Raw genomic sequence first — 20,514 nt, forward strand, 5'->3', positions numbered from 1 at the left:
AGCCTGCAAGCTCCAGTGCTGGACGCCCCATGCCAAAAAAACTAGCAAGATAGGAACATAACTGCACCCATTAGCAGAGAGGCTCCCTAAAATCATACGAAGTTCACAGACACCCCAAAGCACACCACCACATGCGGTTCTGCCAACTAAGAAGACAAGATCCATCCCCACCTACCAGAACACAGGCACCAGTACCCTCCATCAGGAAGCCTACACAATCCACTGAACCAACCTTACCCACTGGAGGCAGACACCAAAAACAACGGGAACAATGAACCTGCAGCCTGCGAAAAGGAGACCCCAAACACAGTAAGTTATGCAAAATGAGAAGACATGCAGCAGATGGAAGCAACAAGGTAAAAACCCACCAGACCAAACAAATGAAGAGGAAATAGGCAGTCTACCTGAAAAAGAAGGAATTCAGAGTAATGATAGTAAAGATGATCCAAAATCTTGGAAACAGAATGGAGAAAATGCAAGAAACATTTAACAAGGAACTAAAAGAACAAAAGAGCAACGAAACAATGATGAACAACACATGAAATGAAATTAAAAATTCTCTAGAAGGAATCAATAGCAGAATAACTGAGGCAGAAGAACAGATAAGTGACCTGGAAGATAAAATAGTGGAAATAACTACCACACAGCAGTATAAAGAAAAAAGAATGAAAAGAATTGAGGACAGTCTCAGAGACTGCTGGGACAACATTAAACGCACCAATAGTCGAATTATAGGGGTCCCAGAAGAAGAAGAGAAAAGGAAAGGGTCTGAGAAAATATTTGAAGAGATAATAGTTGAAAACTTCCCTAACATGGGAAAGGAAATAGTCAATCAAGTCCAGGAAGCACAGAGAGTCCCATACAGGATAAATTCAAGGAGAAACATGCCAACACACATAGTAATCAGACTATCAAAAATTACAGACAAAGAGAAAATATTAAAAGCAGCAAGGGAAAAGCAACAAATAACATACAGTGGAATGCCCCATAAGGTTAAGAGCTGATCTTTCAGCAGACTCTGCAAGCCAGAAGGGAGTGGCAGGACATACTTAAAGTGATAAAAGGGACAAACCTACAACCAAGATTACTCTACCCAGCAAGGATCTCATTCACATTCGACAAAGAAATTAAAACCTTTACAGGTAAGCAAAATCTAAGAGAATTCAGCACCACCAAACCAGCTTTACAACAAATGCTAAAGGAACTTCTCTAGGCAGGAAACACAAGAGGAGGAAAAGACCTACAAAAACAAACCCAAAATAATTAAGAAAATGGTAATAGGAACATGCATATCGATAATTACCTTACATGTAAATGGATTAAATGCTCCAAGCAAAAGACACAGACTGGATGAATGTACTCAAAAACAAGACCTGTATATGTACTGTCAACAAGAGACCCATTTCAGACCTAGGGACCCACAGACTGAAAGTGACGGGATGGAAAAAGATTATTCCATGCAAATGGGTATCAAAAGAAAGCTGGAGTAGCAATTCTCGTATCAGACAAAATAGACTTTAAAACAAAGACTATTACAAGAGACGAAGAAGGACACTACATAATGATCGAGGGATCAATCCAAGAAGAAGATATAACAATCATAAATATTTATGCACCCAACATAGGAGCACCTCAACACATAAGGCAAATGCTAACAGCCATAAAAGGGGAAATCAACAGCAAGACAATCATAGTACGGGGCTTTAACACCACACTTTCACCAATGGACAGATCATCCAAAATGAAAATAAATAAGGAAACACAAGCTTTAAATGACACATTAAACAAGATGGACTTAATTGATATTTATAGGAAAATCCATCCAAAAACAACAGAATACACTTTCTTCTCAAGTGCTCATGGAACATTCTCCAGCATAGATCATATCTTGGGTCACAAATCAAGCCTCGGTAAATTTAAGAAAACTAAAATCATATCAAGTATCTTTTCTGACCACAACGCTATGAGACTAGATATCAATTACAGGAAAAAACTGTAAAAAATACAAACGCATGGAGGCTAAATATGCTACTAAATAACTAAGAGATCACCGAAGAAATCAAAGAGGAAATCAAAAAAATACCTAGAAACAAATGACAATGAAAACACGACGACCCAAAACCTATGGGATGCAGCAAAAGCAGTTCTAAGAGGGAAGTTTATAGCAATACAATCCTACCTCAAGACACAAGAAACATCTCATATAAACAACCTAACCTTACACCTAAAGCAACTAGAGAAAGAACAAAAAAACCCAAAGTTAGCAGAAGGAAAGAAATCATAAAGGGCAGATCAGAAATAAATGAAAAAGAAATGAAGGAAACAATAGCAAAGATCAATAGAACTAAAAGCTGGTTCTTTGAGAGGATAAACAAAATTGATAAACCATTAGGCAGACTCATCAAGAAAAAAAGGGAGAAGACTCAAATCTATACAATTAGAAATGAAAAAGGAGAAGTGACAACTGACACTGCAGAAATACAAAGGATCAGGAGAGATTACTGGAAGCAACTATATGCCAATAAAATGGACAACCTGGAAGAAGCGGACAAATTCTTAGAAAAGCACAACCTTCTAAGACAGAACCAGGAAGAAATAGAAAACATAAAAACACCAATCACAAGCCCTGAAATTGAAACTGTGATTAAAAGTCATCCAACAAGCAAAAGCCCAGGACCAGATGGCTTCACAGGCAAATTCTATCAAACATTTAGAGAAGAGCTAACACCTACCCTTCTCAAACTCTTCCAAAATACAGCAGAGGGAGGAACCCTCCCAAACTCATTCTATGAGGCCACCATCACCCTGATACCAAAACCAGACAAAGATCTCACAAAAAAGGGAAACTGCAGGCCAATATCACTGATGAACATAGATGCAAAAATCCTCAACAAAATACTAGCAAACAGAATCCAACAGCACATTAAAAGGATCATACACCATGATCAAGTGAGGTTTACCTCAGGAATGCAAGGATTCTTCAATATACAGAAATCAATGTGATACACCGTATTAAAAAACTGAAGGATAAAAACCATATGATAATCTCAACAGATGCAGAAAAAGCTTTCGACAAAATTCAACACCCATTTATGATAAAATCTCTCCAGAAAGTAGGCATAGAGGGAACCTACCTCAACATAATAAAGGCCATATAAGACCCACAGCCAGCATCGTTCTCAGTGGTGAAAAACTGAAACCATTTCCTCTAAGATCAGGAGCAAGACAAGGTTGCCCACTCTCACCACTATTATTCAACATAGTTTTGGAAGCTTTAGCCACAGCACTCAGAGACAAAAAAGAAATAAAAGGAATCCAAATCGAAAAGAAGTAAAACTGTCACTGTCTGCAGATGACACAATACTATACACAGAGAATCCTAAAGATGCTACCAGAAAACTGCTAGAGCTAAACAATGAATTTGGTAAAGTAGCAGGATACAAAGTTAATGCACAGAAATCTCTTGCATTCCTATACACTAATGATGAAAAATCTGAAAGAGAAATTAAGGAATCACTTCCATTTACCACCACAACAAAAAGAATAAAATATCTAGGAATAAACCTACCTAAGGAGACAAAAGACCTGTATGCAGAAAACTATAAGACAGTGATGAAAGAAATTAAAGAGGATACAAACAGATGGAGAGATATACCATGTTCTTGGATTGGAAGAATCAACATTGTGAAAATTACTACCCAAAGCAATCTACAGATTCAATGCAATCCCTATCAAACTACCACTGGCATTATTCACAGAACTAGAACAAAAAATTTCACAATTTGTATGGAAACACAAAAGACCCCGAATAGGCAAAGCAATCATGAGAAAGAAAAACGGAGCTGGAGGAATCAGGCTCCCTGACCTCACACTATACTACAAAGCTACAGTAATTAAGACAGTATGGTACTGGCACAAAAACAGAAATATAGATCAATGGAACAGGATAGAAAGCCCAGAGATAAACCCATGCACACATGGTCACCTTATCTTTGATAAAGGAGGCAAGAATATACAATGGAGAAAAGACAGCCTCTTCAGTAAGTGGTGCTGGGAAAACTGGACAGCTACATGTAAAAGAATGAAATTAGAACACTTCCTAACACCATACACAAAAATAAACTCAAAATGGATTAAAGACCTAAATGTAAGGCCAGACACCATCAAATTCTTAGAGGAAAACATAGGCAGAACACTCTATGATATAAATCACAGCAAGATCCTTTTTGACCCACCTCCAAGAGAAATGGAAATAAAAACAAAAATAAACAAATGGGACCTAATGAAACTTGAAAGCTTTTGCACAGCAAAGGAAACCATAAACAAGATGAAAAGACAACCCTCAGAATGGGAGAAAATATTTGCAAATGAAGCAACTAACAAAGGATTAATCTCCAAAAATATACAAGCAGCTCATGCAGCTCAATATCAAAAAAACAAACAACCCAATCCAAAAATGGGCAGACGACCTAAATAGACATTTCTCCTAAGAAGATATACAGATTGCCAATAAACACGTGAAAGGATGCTCAACATCACTAATCATGAGAGAAATGCAAATCAAAACTACAATGTGGTACCACCTCACACCAGTCAGAATGGCCATCATCAAAAAAATCTACAAACCATAAATGCTGGAGGAGGTGTGGAGAAAAGGTAACCATCTTGCACTGTTGGTGGGAATGTAAATTGGTTCAGCCACTATGGAGAACAGTATGCAGGTTCCTTGAAAAACTAAAAATAGAACTACCATATGACCCAGCAATTGCACTACCCGGCATATACCCTGAGAAAACCGTAATTCAAAGAGTCATGTCCCACAATGTTCACTGCAGCACTATTTACAATAGCCAGGACATGGAAGCAACCTAAGTGTCCATCGACAGATGAATAGATAAAGAAGATGGGGCACATATATACAATGGAATATTACTCAGCCATAAAATGAAACGAAACTGAGTTATTTGTAGTGAGGTGGATGGACCTAGAGTCTGTCATACTGAGTGAAGTCAGAAAGAGAAAAACAAATACCATATGCTAACACATATATTTATGGAATAAAAAAAAAATGGTTCTGATGAACCTAGGGGCAGGACAGGAATAAAGACGCAGACACAGAGAATGGCCTTGAGGACACGGGGAGGGCGAAGGGTAAGCTGGGATGAAGTCAGAGAGTGGCATGGACATATATACACTACCAAATGTAAAACAGATAGCTAGTGGGAAGCAGCCGCATACCACAGGGAGGTCAGCTTGGTGCTTTGTGACTACCTAGAAGGGTAGGATAGGGAGGGTGGGAGGGAGACACAAGAGGCAGGGTATATGGGGATATATGTATACATATAGCTGATTTACTTTGTTATACAGCAGAAACTTTACAACACTATAAAGCAATTAATACTCCAATAAAGATGTTAAAAAAAATAAAAGAATAAAAAACAATGTACATACCTTAATTTAAGAATATACTTTATTGCTAAAAAACGCTAACCATCATCTGACATGCAGGGTTGCCACAAACCTTCAATATATAAAAAACACTATATATGCGAAGTGCAATAAAGTGAAGCACAATAAAACAAGGCATGCCTGTATTAATAGTTCATTCCATTTTATTGCTGAGTAGTATTCCAATGAATATATAGCAGACTGTTTTTCCATTCATCCGTTTATGGACATTCGGGTTGTTCCCATTTTTTGGCTCTTACAAATAAAATGTCTTTGAATATTTTTGTACAAGTCTTTGTGTGGACATATGCTTTTACTTCTCTTGGCTAAATACCTAAGAGTAAAACAGCTGGGTCATATAATAGGTATATGTTTAACCTTTTAACAACTGCCAAGTTGTTTTCCAAAGTGGTTGTTACATTTACATTCCCCTCAGCAATACATGAGAGTTCTAGTTGCTATACATCTTAGCCAACACTTGATGTGGTATTTTTAATTTTAGACATTATAGTGGGCATGTGGTAGTATCTCATTTTGGTTTTAATTTATATTTCCCCAATGACTAATGATATTGAGAGCATGTTTTCACATGCTTATTTACCATCTGGACATTTTATTTGGTAAGTGCCTATTTAAATATTTTGCCCATTTTTGAGTTGTCTTCTTTTTTTTTTTTTATAAATCTATCCGGGGTTGAGGGGGAAATTGTGTAGGAAAGTGCTTTTTATGTTGTTGCTTTTGTTTTTTAATTTTTATTTATTTATTTATGGCTGTGTTGGGTCTTCGTTTCTGTGTGAGGGCTTTCTCTAGTTGTGGCAAGCAGGGGCCACTCTTCATCGCAGCGCGCGGGCCTCTCACTATCACGGCCTCTCTTGCTGCAGAGCACAGGCTCCAGACGCGCCAGCTCAGTGAATGTGGCTCATGGGCCTAGACACTCTAGGGCATGTGGGATCTTCCCAGACCAGGGCTCGAACCCGTGTCCCCTGCATTGGCAGGCAGACTCTCAACCACTGCACCACCAGGGAAGCCCCGAGTTGTCTTATTATTCAGTTGTAAGAGTTCATTGTAAGCTGGATAGAAGTCTTCTGTCAGATATATGTTTTGCAAATATTTCCTCCAAGTTTGTGTATGACTTGCCTTTCATTTTTGTAACAGTGTCTTGTGAAGACCACAATTTTAAATTTTGATGAAATCCAAATTATTTTCTTTTACACTTGATGTTTTTTGTGTCCTATTACAAGAAATCTTTGCCAAACTCAGTAAGATTTTCTCCTGTATTTTATTCCTGAGTTTTAGAGACTTAGGTTTTACATTTTGGTCTAATATACATTTAGAGTTAATTTTTATACATTGTGCAATGAATGAGTCAAAGTTTATTTTTTATGTACAGATATCCAATTGTTACAATACCGTTTGTTGAAGACTATCTTTTCCCTCATAGAACTGTCCTGGCACCTTGGTCAAAAATCAATTGACCATATTTTAGTGGGTGTATTTCTACTGTCTCTATTCTGTTCCATTGACCTATGTCTAACTTTACATCAGTATCACACTGTCTTGATTTACTGTAATTTTATTAAGTCTTAAAATCAGTTAAAATCCTCCACTTGTATTCTTTTTCAAAATTGTTTTAGCTATCCCAGATCCCATGTATTTTCCTATAAACTACAGAATCTGATTGTTAATTACTGTCAAAAAAAAAAAAAAGTAAGCCTAGAAGGAGTTTTGTTGAAATTGTATCACAACTATGACCAATTGAGAAGAATTCACATCCATACAACACTGATTCTTCCAGTCCATGAACATGGCGCATCTCTCCATTTATTTACACCTTCTTTAGTTTCTCTCAACAATACTTTTGTAGTTTTCAGTATACAGATCTTGCAAATCTTTTGTCAATTTAGCTCTAAAAGCTCCATATTTTTTATACTTCTGTAAATGACTGTTTAATTTCAATTTCCTAGTATATAGAAACACAATTAATTATTATACTGATTTTGTATCCTGAAACCTTGCTAAATTTGGTGGGTTTAGTAGCATTTATGTATATAACATTCAAAAAGATTTTCTACATAATTAATCACGTCATCTGCAAATAAAGATGGCTTTACTTCTTCATCTTCAAACTGTATGCCTTTTATTTCTTTTTGTTGCCTTATTTGACTGACTAGAACCAGGATTAGCAAACTACAGCCTGCATGCCAAATCCATCCCACTGCTTGTTTTCATGCAGTGTGCAAGCCAAGAATGGTTTTCACATTTTAAAATGTTGAAAATAAAATCAAAGAATACTATTTCATGACACATGAAAATTATATGAAATTCAAATTTCAATATCCATAAATAAAGTTTTATTGGAACAGAGACACTCACTCATTTATGTACTCTCTATAGCTGCTTTCACGCTAAAGCAGCAGAAACCGTATGTCCCACGAAGCCTGAACTATTTACCATCTGGCCGCTTATGGAAAATTTTGCTGACCCCTGGGCTAGAACCTCCAGTACAATGTTAAACAGAAGAAGTGAGAACAGACATCCTTCCCTTGTTAACACTTAATCCCTCATATTTCACAGGAAGAATGGGTTTAAACCATGGATTAGAAATAGCTATTTGGTTTACACTCAAAGCAGGAACATTTACTCAAGGCTCATTTAATATCATTTAATATTTATTTTCCATATATGCATGAATTACTTCCAGATTAATATAGGACAAAACCATCTTCACTGTTAATCTTGACTTCAATAAAACTAAGACAGTAGCATGCTATGTAAACCATATTATCAAGCCAATTTCTAGAAAGTACACAACAGATGATAAGAAGTACAGCTGACTCTTGAACAACATGGAGGTTAGAGGTGCCGAAGCTTGGCACAGTTGAAAACCCGCATAGAATTTATGGTTGGCCCTCCATATCCCTGGTTCCTCTGTATCCGCGCAACCATGGATGGCGTGGTACTACAGTATATACTATTGAAAATGAAACTGCGCTTAAGCGGACCCAGGCAGTTCAAACCCATGTTGTTCAAAGATTAACTGTAGAGCAACAGTTTATGACAAAATTTTAAAAACAAGTGGGAAGAAATTTTTTTCTACAGAAAATCTACCACTATTTTTTATTCAGAGTAATATACTGAGGAAAGCCACTTCAAATCATCACTTTCTATACTGAAATACATATAAATAAATGACTTATCTGTTTCAATAAAAAAATAACATACCCACAATAAAAGGCAGCCGTAAGCATATAAGTCAGAACTTGGAGAAGCAGGTTTTCCCATTTTCAATTCAGGTGATAGCAAACTCAAGTCACCAACCATCATGTTCACTGAGGCTCGCTGACTCTACAAAAAAAGTAGGTTAAATATTTTAAAGGCAACACAGTTGAGGCGGCATTCTGTGAAGTAATCTGCATTTAATCAACACAAAAAATGTTCATTTGAAATATTTTATTCTCTCTTGCTTTCAAATATTTTTACCTAATTTCCACTATTATAAATTGCTCTTAAAATCAGTCTCATGAAATTAACAGTGAGACTAGGGTTACATTTCACATTGTAGACTCCAGCAGATTAAAAATTAAGAACCAGTGATTCTTTAAGAATTTGGTACTCTTTTTTTAAAAAACACACTTCAGGGGCTTCCCTGGTGGCGCAGTGGTTAAGAATCTGCCTGCCAATGCAGGGGACACGGGTTCGAGCCCTGGTCTGGGAAGATCCCACATGCCGCGGAGCAGCTGGGCCCGTGAGCCACAATTACTGAGCCTGCGCATCTGGAGCCTGTCCTCTGCAACAAGAGAGGCCGCGATAGTGAGAGGCCCGTGCACCGCGATGAAGAGGGGCCCCCACTTGCCACACCTAGAGAAAGCCCTCACACAGAAACGAAGACCCAACACAGCCATAAATAAATAAATAAATAAATAAAAATTAAAAAAACAAAAAACAAACAAAAAAAAAACACACTTCATAAGGGCTAGAGGCAGTGCTATTTTCTAATTCTGAAAATTCTAAATAACTTTTAAAAACCACAAGTCTACAAAGTACTTCCTTACTGACCATTTTCTAAGTACACCATTTCCAATGTGTCAAAGGATGATGAATGACAAGAACATGAACCCTGGATTCAGACAAACCTTGACTGCAATTCCCACTCTGCCATTTATTTGCTATGTGACCTTGGGCTTTAACCACTTTGAGCCTAAAATAATTAATTTGTAAAAAGGAAATTAATTTGTAACTACTTTACAGAGTTATTGTAAAGGTAAAGGTAATCAGCACAATAATTACCTAGCACATATCACTACCATCATTATCCTTGCTTCTCAGAGTGTGGTCCAAAGACCAGCAGCTACAGTATCACCCAGGAGCTTGTTAGAAATACAAAATCTCCATCCCAGAAATGCTGAATAAAAATCTGCATTTTATGTACACCTGAAACATATGGTATCATATACTAATTTTACCTCAATTTCTAAAAATTGCATTTTAACAAGATCCCCAGGAGATTCACATGGAGTATGAAGTATGAAAAGCAATGCTCTTGACTACAGTCTACTTTTCAAATTACCCTTCCTGATTAGTACTTCAATCTGACAGTAGGGTGAAAAATGCAGCAAAAGGTGACTTTAATCAATATTTCAAAGTAAATAATTTTAAATAGAGATTAAAAACAATGTTTTGTTGGATAATAACAGCTGACAAATCAGTATAAAACAGGAAGAATTCCTTGGAGTCATATCTATAGTTGTGCAAATGGCATGTTCAAAAGGTAAAGTAACCAGGATCCCTATGAATTGAGAACTTTTTAAAACTCACAGTTCAGTTATTTTTCTTAAGATGTTATCCTAATTTTCAAATAAATAAACATAAACACTTCAGCAAATCTACTATGTATAAATCCTTTATAATCCAGCATTTCATTATAGTTTTACATTTTTATTTTCTCTTCTTTTTGAGGTACCATATGAACACCACTGAAACTGTATACAGACAGGTGGCATTATCCTATAACTTGCAGACGACCAACAAATAAAGCATTATGGGGACTTCCCTGGCAGTCCAGTGGTTAAGACTCTGCCTTCCAATGCAGGGGGTGCAGGTTCGATCCCTGGTCAGGGAGCTAAGATTCCACAGGCCTCGCGGCCAAAAAAACCAAAACACAAAACAGAAGCAATAATTGTAACAAATTCAATCAAGACTTTAAAAACATGGTCCACATCAAAAAAAATCTTTAAAAAAAAATAAAAAAGCATTATGACTTTCACTAGTCAAAAAGGAACTCCTCAGACAATAAAATATTGGCAAGGATGTTGAGAAACTGGAATCCTCATACATCGCTGATGAGAATGTAAAACAGTGCAGCCACTTTGGAAAACAGTTTTTTTCCTTAAACGGTGAAACACAGAAGAGTTACCATATAACCCAACAATTCCACTCCCAAGAAAACATATCTCCACACAAAAACTTGTATACTGATTTTCATAGCAGCATTATTCATAATAATCAAAAAGTGGAAACCCAAATGCCCACAAACTGACAAAGGTAAAAACAAAATATGGCATATCCATACAACGAAATATTATTTGGGCATTTTTAAAAGGGAATGAAGTTTAGACACATGCTACAACATGGATGAACCTTTAAAACATTATGCAGAGTGAAATAAGTCAATCACGAAAGGCCACACATGATTCCATTTATAGGAAATGTCCAGAATAGGCAAATCCATAGGGACAGAAAATGCATTAGTGGTTTCCAACAGGCTGAGTAGAGAAAGAAAGGGGGAGTAACTGCAAACCAGTATGGGGTTTCTTTTTGAGGGTGATAAAAAATGTTCTGGAATTAGACAGTGGTGATTGATGCAGAACCTTCTGACTATATTAAAATTAGTAGCGAAATATACACATTATGGTATGTGAATTATATCTCAATAAAGCTGTTATTTTAACAAAGAGAACTGCTCCCTCATGATTGTGTGTATTTTGAAATTGCCCATTCTACCAAAAAGAAAAATAAAAAAGATCACAATATGCTCTTTAATTGTCTGATGTTTGTTATTCCCACAAACTGCCTCTTCTGAGGTAATATGACACCAAAATTCACAGGCAATGTCATCAAACTGGAACTTGAATTAAATGGAAAAGTCCAAGGTTCCCAAGTTTCTAAAAATGCCCATTAATCAAAAAATAGCAAAGCGTGTATATCTAAATTTAATCTATTGAGGGGGAGGGCACCAGTAGACTGGGAGACAGGAGATGGCCACCTAGTTTTCCTTGTGTATTTCCAGCAACTAAATGTTTCTTGATGAATTAATTAATTAATGCTAATGTTGTCAATGCCACTGACTGTAATTTCAGGTTGCTCCTAAGACTTACGGTTAAAAAATATAATGCACAACTTTAGAAACTCTTGTTCCAGCACCTACCTGATAACACATAATTGCTTACACTACATGACACACCTTAACTGAAGGCAAAGATCTTATAATAAATTACCATATGATGTAAAAGTGCTGAACTACTGCCTAATAATAATAATACTAAATGAAGTCTAGAACTTATTTATAAAACCACTATATTTTACCACAGATTTGGTGAAGTCAAAATCTCCAACAATTCCATGTTGACGGTTTAAAGCAAATACATTGTTCTGATGAAGTGATCCATGAATTATGTCAGCCTTGTGCAACGTATGCAGGCCCTGGGCAACACCTTTCATGACCTTTAAAGCTTCCTATAGACAAGTACATACAAAAGAAGTCAGGAAGTAGACAAATCATTTTAACAGCTGAACCTTTTCTCTAATTAAAAGACTTTTCCAGAAGTGACTAAGCTTCTTCCAAATGAACCTTTAAAAAGAATACAGCATAGAGAAAGAATTAAAGGACAGAAGTCCTGATTATGTCACTGGTAATACCGTGTGGGGTGTGTGTGTGTGTGTGTGTGTGTATGACTTAGAGACTACAGTCTCTAAGAAGACTTGGATTACAAATAATGAGCAGAAAGCATCTAGAAAAGAAAAAGAGACTGAAATAGTGTTACTGGGTAGCAAGAATCTGGGCATCCTTTATTGTTATTACTAATTCAAATTTACGATAGAAATCAAAGCTATTGCTTAAAACTTATAATACCAAGTGCTATACTACACAATTTACACACAGCACAGCTTAATAGTTATAAGGATAGGCTTTGGTGCCAAAAAGACCCAATTCCAAGTCCCAACTCAGCCACTGGATGAGGGACCCTGTGCAAGTCACATTAATCTCTGTGAGCCTCATTTTTCTAATCTGTATATAATGGGATAACTCATATCACAGGGCGGATATGACAATTAAATAGAATGAGTCAAAATTGTACACTGTATAAAGCATGTAGTATATCCTCAATAAACTTTAGATGTCATTTTTCTCATTTAATACATCCGTGGAAATAAGGTTTTTTACTTACTTCTAAAGTTAAAGGCATGCTGGACTGAATAGCACTCAGGTTTGCCCTAGGATAGTATGGGACCATCAGATAAGCCATAGGATCAGACTGAGAAGCAAAACAGAGAATGAGAATGTAAGTGAAAAATTCTTCAATATATTTTTAGTATACAATGACTGTACAAAATAACTTTTCTGGAAAGAATTACTTCTGTGCTGTGCAAAAGCTTTTAAATTTAATTAGGCCCCGTTTGTTTATTTTTGCTTTTATTTCTTTTGCCTTGGGGGACTGATAGGAGAAAATATTGCTACAATTTATGTCAAAGACTGTTTCTTCTATGTTCTCTTCCAGGAGTTCTATGGTTTCATGTCTTATATTTAGGTCTTTAAACTATTTTGAGTTTATTTTTATATACAGTGTAAGGGAATGCTCTAATTTCATTGTTTTACATGCCCAGCACCACCTTTTGAAAAGACTGTCTAATTAAACTTAGTTTCCTTTCCTGTGCAAAAGCTTTTATCAACAAAATGAAGACAACCTATGAAATGAGAGAAAATATTCACAAATGATGCGATTAACAAGGGGTTAATATCCAGAATATACAAAGAGCTCATACAACTCAATATCAAAAAACACCAAACAATCAAAAAAAGGGCAGAAGACTTGAATAGACATTTTTCCAAAGAAGACATACAGATGGCTAACAGGTACATGAAAAGAAGCTCAATATCACTAGTTATTAGAGAAATGCAAATCAAAACCACAATGAGGTATCACCTCACACCTGTCATAATGGCTATCATCAAAAAATCTACAAATAACAAATTTTGGAGAAGATGTGGCGAAAAGGGAGCCCTCATACACTGTTGGTAGGAATGTAAATTGGTGTCGCTACTATGGAAAACAGTATGGAGGTTCCTCAAAAAACTAAAAATAGAACTACCATATGATCCAGCAATTCCACTCCTGGGTATATATCCAGAAAAAACAAAAAAACTTATTCTAAAAGATACATGCACCCCAATGTTCATAACAGCACTATTTATAATAGCCAAGACATGGAAGCAACTCAAATGCCCATCAAAAGATGACTGGATTAAGAAGATGTGGTAGATATACAATGTGATATTAGCCATTTAAAAGAATGAAATACTGCCATTTGCAACAACATGGATAGAAAATATCATGCTTAGTGAAATAAGTCAGAGAAAGACAAATACTATATGATATCACATATGTGGAATCTAAAAAATAATACAAATGAATGTATATACAAAACAGAAACAAACTCACAGACATAGAAAACAAACTTGTGGTTACCAAAGGGGAGAGGGAAAGTGGGAGGGACAAATTAGGGGTATGGGATTAACAAATACAAACTATTATATATAAAATAGATAAGCAACAAGGATTTACTGTGTAGCACAGGGAATTATACCCATTATCATGTAATGGAATAAAATCTGCAAATATACTGAATCACTTTGCTGTACACTTGAAACTAACACAATATTGTAAATCAACTATATACTTCAATTTTAAAAAAATTAAAAGGAATTAATTACTTCTCTAAAGCTTGGAGCTAAAACGCACTTTAAATAAAATGTTTTCTGCAAGAGATTAGCATAAAAACTTTACCTTACACAAAAATAGGAATATCAATGGTAGCAACCCAGACTCTTCTTTAGCTTCTCTCCAAGCTCTGTGATACGCAGCTGCTCTCTGAATTACCCTGGTTTCTGTGTCGACATCCACAGAATAGCCCTTGTACCAAAAAAAAAAAGAGGGATTGGCAATTCCAAGATTAAAAATCTCACTCTAATTATATATCATTCCAACTTAAATTAGATTTTTACGTAAGTTAAAATATATCTAAATTTATTTTTTTTAATTGTATAAGTACTTTTTCTATCTGCTTTAAATGATATGATTTAGAAAGAAAAGAACATTTCTACCAGTAGCTTAATATACACTCTACAATATGTACTCACTAAGGCCAAAGTAATTATCCTACTATCATGATTAACAGTTTTCCAGGTCAATGAAGAGAAGAAATCAAAGAACAGAAGACTGTGTTGGCAAAATAGTTGAGATTTCAAAGAGAAATGTAAGAAAAACAAGAATTTTAAAAGGCTTTTGGCTAGAATGTAATAAGTTCACCCGAAAAAAGGAAAGCAAGTATATCCTATTAAAGACATACATTATTTAGGGAAATGAGAGAAACTTTAAATTCAAAATTAGTTCTGGCAACCACACTGGAAGCATAATCATCATACCAGTCAATTCACATAATTTAGAAAATAAACAGTGGGTCTTTACTTTCCTGAAAAGTACCACCACCACTCCCCTTTGTACTTCTGAATCTCCCACAAGTCCAAAGAACTTAAACTTACCTTTAAAAGAATTATCTGCCCGTTAACCTCAGAACATACCAAAGGACGCTTCCTGCTAAGTTCCTTCATGGGCTCAGCATCAAGAAGATCCCTTTCCAAGCTCATTGTAAGAAGACCACCAGAGTTCTAGGCACAAGTTTTTGTTACAGTTTAAGAATCCAAATAATCCCAGCACTTTTAAATAATCAACAAAATTAGTTACATACTATTAGATGGACTGGACATCAACCCTACTGGAGACACCAATAAATAAAAATATTTAAAGTTTCATATTTTTTCTATTTCCTGGCTCTTGAACTCCCACCCAAAATGTTATGACCATACATTTAATCCTTGCAACAGCTCTCTAACAGATTCTGAAGATGACTGGGATGAACCAGACGTGCTTCCAAGGGACCCTGATGTTTACTTGGAAAACTTCATGTGTTTCCTAAAAAATATTAAAATGATGACAAATAAAAGGGAGACTGTACAATGGGAATGAGATGTCTAAAAATTATGACTACTGTGAACTCTAACACCCCTGCCTCTGAAGTGGAATCCTCAAAAGTGAAAATGGCTTTTAAATAATTTAACTCTACTAGGTATTTCTGCTACTTTTTAAAAGGAATAACTTTTTTGCACTAAAATATGACTATCAACATTTTAAATCAAGCTGAGTTTTACTGTGGTATAGTTTTAGTAAGAGGGGTTGTGAAATTATTTTCTGGTTTTTTTTTTAAGTGTTGTCAGCATATTTAAGTAATCCACAATACATAATCTACAGGGGTTTCCTAAGGATACATCACAGGAAAACATCTTAAAATAATTAAAGGCATCCATAAGCCACAATTCGAACCTTTTATAATCTTCCACAATAAAACAGATTAGCATATTTTTAAAATTAATTTTCAAGTCCTATATAGCACCACATATTCACTCACCCATCCTATAAGAGAGAGTCTCTAAGCAAGAGTTAAATAATTGCAAGAAAAACACTACATTATTTTAAAGTTTAGTCTGAAAAGATTATACAGTAATTGCTTTAACAATTTATGGGACTTATTAATCTTACATATTTATGAGTTCACAAGTCTATGTGAACATCCCTTTATGTACTGTATTTAAGCTATTATCAGGGACTTAATGACAATCTTGAAGAATACACATCTTGGGCTTCCCTTGTGGCACAGTGGTTAAGAATCCACCTGCCAATGCAGGGGACACGGGTTCCAGCCCTGGTCCGGGAAGATTCCACATGCCACGGAGAAACTCAGCCCGCGTGCCACAACTACTGAAGCCCGCGTGCCTAGAGCCCGTGCTCTGCAACAAGAGAAGCCACCGCAATGAGAAGCCCCCGCACCACAACAAAGAGTAGCCCCCGCTCGCCGCAACTAGAGAAAGCCCCACGCGTAGCAATGAAGACCCAATGCAGCCAAAAATAAATAAATAAAATTAAAAAAAAAAAAAAGAATAAACATCTCATCTAGTCCCTCATCCCTAGCAGACAATATAAAACACAGAGCTAACAGATTCTGCTCTGAGAGCCAAAGTTTACCAATCCTGCTCCACAGAGTCCTTCTAACACACTGATCTCCCAGGCTTTGAATCCTGCCTGCTTTAACTTAAAAGATAAATTCTGTTTAAATTCCTCATGATTATCAGTGTCCTGCTTTTATTCTAACCTGGAACAGAAGCTAAAACTGCTTCATCACTTCAAAAAATAAACACCTGTAATTCAAATAAGTGCCATGCAATGTATTGAGTGGGTATGAGGAAAAGTGAAAACAAAGAAAAACATGCAAATTGATATAAAAATTGATATAAAAATTAAAAACATGCAAATTGATATACATACAGTATGCAAGTATTAAAGACAGTCTTGAAAAAAGTTCTAATAATACCTAAAAACCATTCCTCAGGAACATTTTCATAAAGTAAGGATAATATAAATTTAACACTAACATATAATTTTTTTTTTAATTAATTAATTTATTTTTTGGTTGTGTTGGGTCTTCGTTTCTGTGAGAGGGCTTTCTCTAGTTGTGGCAAGCGGGGGCCACTCTTCATCGCGGTGCGCGGGCCTCTCACTATCGTGGCCTCTCTTGTTGCGGAGCATAGGCTCCAGACGCGCAGGCTCAGTAGTTGTGGCTCACGGGCCTAGTTGCTCCGTGGCATGTGGGATCTTCCCAGACCAGGGCTCGAACCCGTGTCCCCTGCGTTAGCAGGCAGATTCTCAACCACTGCACCCCCAGGGAAGCCCATAATACATAATTTTAATGTCATCACTTTTCAACACTCTCTGCAGAATAGTAATTCTCAGAGGAAACAAAGCTTACCATGTACTCAAGTAATCCTATTTCAGGATGAAGTAGAGGAAGCTCAGGGAACCATTTCTGTACCAAGCTCTTCAGCTTCTCCTAAATTTAAAAAATATTTTTATTATAGATCAATATATATTCAATTGTGACATGTTGGTATCTCCCTTATTATGTATCTAACAAGATATATAATCTAATAATATATATATAACCTCATAAAATATATAATCACTGATTTTGCCTTCTACTACAAGAAATATTAAACAAAAACCAAGAGTCATTTGGTTCTAAATTACCATCTTACTAACAGAAGAAAAACTTAATTACCAATTTTAAGCTTAATATACATATACAGGCACAAAACCTTGCCTAAGGTCAAAGTCCATACTCACAAGCTAAAATGAAAAAGTGTGATGAAAAACCAATTTGAGTCATAAAATTGTCACTATTTCTCAAAATAGTAGAACACAGTACAAACACAGAACAAAACAGAACACAGTAACAGTTTAAAATAATGGCTATTTCATTTTAGGAAGAAAAAAATCATAAAAGCCTTGAAAGGAATAATAAACATGTAGCTCTGCAAAAGCTACTTTGAAGCAAATGTGTCAATTGAGGATCCTTAGAAAAGTCACTTATCACATGTTTATTCAGTAAAACTTCTAGATACTTATCACGTTCCTGGGAGATAGCTATTTTATCCAAGGTTCCTAAGGTGAACAATGAAGCACACACAGTCAGATAAGTTTGCTAAATAATGCATAACACTTAAAATGCCTACTATTTTCATAGTATTTTTATTTTTCAGAGGCATTGTTTCTTATCTTACTTCTTTCCCATAACATCCCTGAAACATAAAATATTCTCTCCATTTTAAAGACAAAATATGCTGACTGACTCTTCCAAAGTCACAAAAATTCATGGTAGAACTTTCCCCCAACCCAGTAGTTTTATTTTGTTATATTCTTCAACTAAATTATGATGCCCTATTAATGTTTTCATTGCAGTTTTAAGCTAAAATGATGTTCATACAGATTTTAATAAAGGAAAAAATCTTTAGGCTTTATCTTCAACAGAAAACAAGCAATATGCAAAAGTGTCTGTTATAATCACGATTCTCGTAAAAACAAGCAGAAAGAAAACTAAAAGGAAGTTAACTCAAAAGTTAAATGTGATTATACTACTGTTACCACTGAGTGAGAACATTACAGATGATGTTTCTTCTTCCTTACACTTTTCTGTAATTTTCACATTTGGCACAATGGTTATGAACTATTTTGTCATCAGAAATTAATTTCTAAATTCACAAACATTACTATACCAATTTAACTATGCCAATATAATCTCTGATCTTTTGATTATAGTACACTTCATAAAAATGGATATTTGAATTCAATTTTTACAGTAAAAACTAATTCAAAATTTCAAAGAATCGAATACTTACATATTCCTCCCGCTCATGATAAATTTCCTGAAAGACACTATTCCGCAATTGAGTTATTTCTTGTTTTATTTCCTCAATCTCAGATCCATCATGGTCATCGGACTTTAATCAGAAAGAAAAAAGTGACCTTACAGACTTATGAAAGTAGACTCAAAACAACTCTTCCTAGTAAGAATTAATGCAACTTCTACAGCAAATCACTCTGTCTGATTTCTACGTATCCTTCTATACCTAGCACATAACAATCTCTCATTAACACTTGTTGAATTAATATTTATTAGTTTATTCTAATCCTGACTTTTCCAAAACCTACAAAAAGGAATTATAAAAATAAAGTCATAAAGTTAATTACATAGATTTTTCTTATCTCTTAATTTGCTGTACATTTTCTCTAAGATGACCAACTGCCACCATAACGTAAATGTCAAGAATAGGAACCAGAATACAATTAAACTCCCTGGAACCTTTTTCTACATAAGATTTGATTTTTTAAAAATTAGTAAACATATGGCATGTCTACTACAGGAAAGACAATGTAGGACTCACAAAGACTCCATAAAACTCTAAGATAATTAACAAGCCTCCTTAAAAGGTACATGTTTTCAAAGTTAGATGTTTCTATAAAAGTTAAAAAATTAAACTAAAAAAGACCCCATTTCCCACAGCCCAGAATAGGATAAAACTAGAAAAATTTTAAACTATTAAATTAGCTCCACTCCATGCTTAAATGCTCCAATGAGGAAGAAAGCTAACTCAAGTTGGATTAAGATATAATGTAAATCCCTTTGATAAGTAAATTCTTTGTTCAAGGAAACAAAGAATGCCAGTTTATTCACAAAGTTTCAAGACTAAAGAAGGAGGTTTAGTCCAGTTTAAAGTGTCCTAATTCTTCCAGTTCTATTATAATATGAAAACAACTTAAACTATTTGCAAGAAATAGTATGTCCAGCCATTAAAAAGAGAGCTAACAAAAGACATCCTGATCTTTACGACAAAATTCTGCCTTTGGGGGAGTACCCCATCACCTCGCAGCATGTAGTAGGCTTGTTTTTAATAGATATTATAACAGTCCATATCAACAGTTTTTTAAATTATTCGAAAATGCTTATCTTACTAACAACCAAGGCAACCATGTAAAATGTTTTTTAAAAACATTTCATGACATGGGAAAATGTTTACACTATTAACGTAGTAATTTTATTTAAACACAAACACAGAAGGGAAAAATAAAACAAAATGTGAATAATTTTAAAGAGTGTATTTATGCATTACTCTTACGCATAAATAAAATGAGGTACACACAGAGTTCAGTAAGAACCAACTGTTCCTTACTTCTTCCAAATTATTCTTTTCAACCAATTTCCATCTCAGTCGAGCCTTTAAGTTTTTCAGTGTCTTTTTAATGGACAGCAAGTGATCCACATTGGGGCTCTTATTTAAACATTCAATAATCTGTTTCTTAAACTAAGTGAGAGAAAGAGTTGTTATATTTTCAACACAGAGAC

At 35.3% G+C, this 20,514-nt stretch overlaps 1 protein-coding gene across 2 annotated transcripts in view; it reads right to left on the bottom strand.

Moving 5' to 3' along the window:
* Nucleotides 1-20,514, bottom strand: part of STK31 (serine/threonine kinase 31) — an 87,054-nt gene that overhangs the window by 27,940 nt on the left and 38,600 nt on the right. For both annotated transcript variants that reach the window (XM_036863955.1, XM_036863956.1), the window contains exons 14-21: nt 20,342-20,473; nt 19,010-19,111; nt 17,584-17,664; nt 15,266-15,391; nt 14,511-14,636; nt 12,894-12,980; nt 12,031-12,180; nt 8,671-8,793 (exon numbers count right to left, since the gene is read on the bottom strand). In XM_036863955.1, coding sequence (XP_036719850.1) covers nt 8,671-8,793; nt 12,031-12,180; nt 12,894-12,980; nt 14,511-14,636; nt 15,266-15,391; nt 17,584-17,664; nt 19,010-19,111; nt 20,342-20,473 — 927 coding nt within the window. The remainder of the gene's footprint in view (nt 1-8,670; nt 8,794-12,030; nt 12,181-12,893; nt 12,981-14,510; nt 14,637-15,265; nt 15,392-17,583; nt 17,665-19,009; nt 19,112-20,341; nt 20,474-20,514) is intronic.

The sequence above is a fragment of the Balaenoptera musculus genome, chromosome 9 (assembly GCF_009873245.2).
Source record: "Balaenoptera musculus isolate JJ_BM4_2016_0621 chromosome 9, mBalMus1.pri.v3, whole genome shotgun sequence".
Taxonomy (NCBI): Eukaryota; Metazoa; Chordata; class Mammalia; order Artiodactyla; family Balaenopteridae; genus Balaenoptera; species Balaenoptera musculus.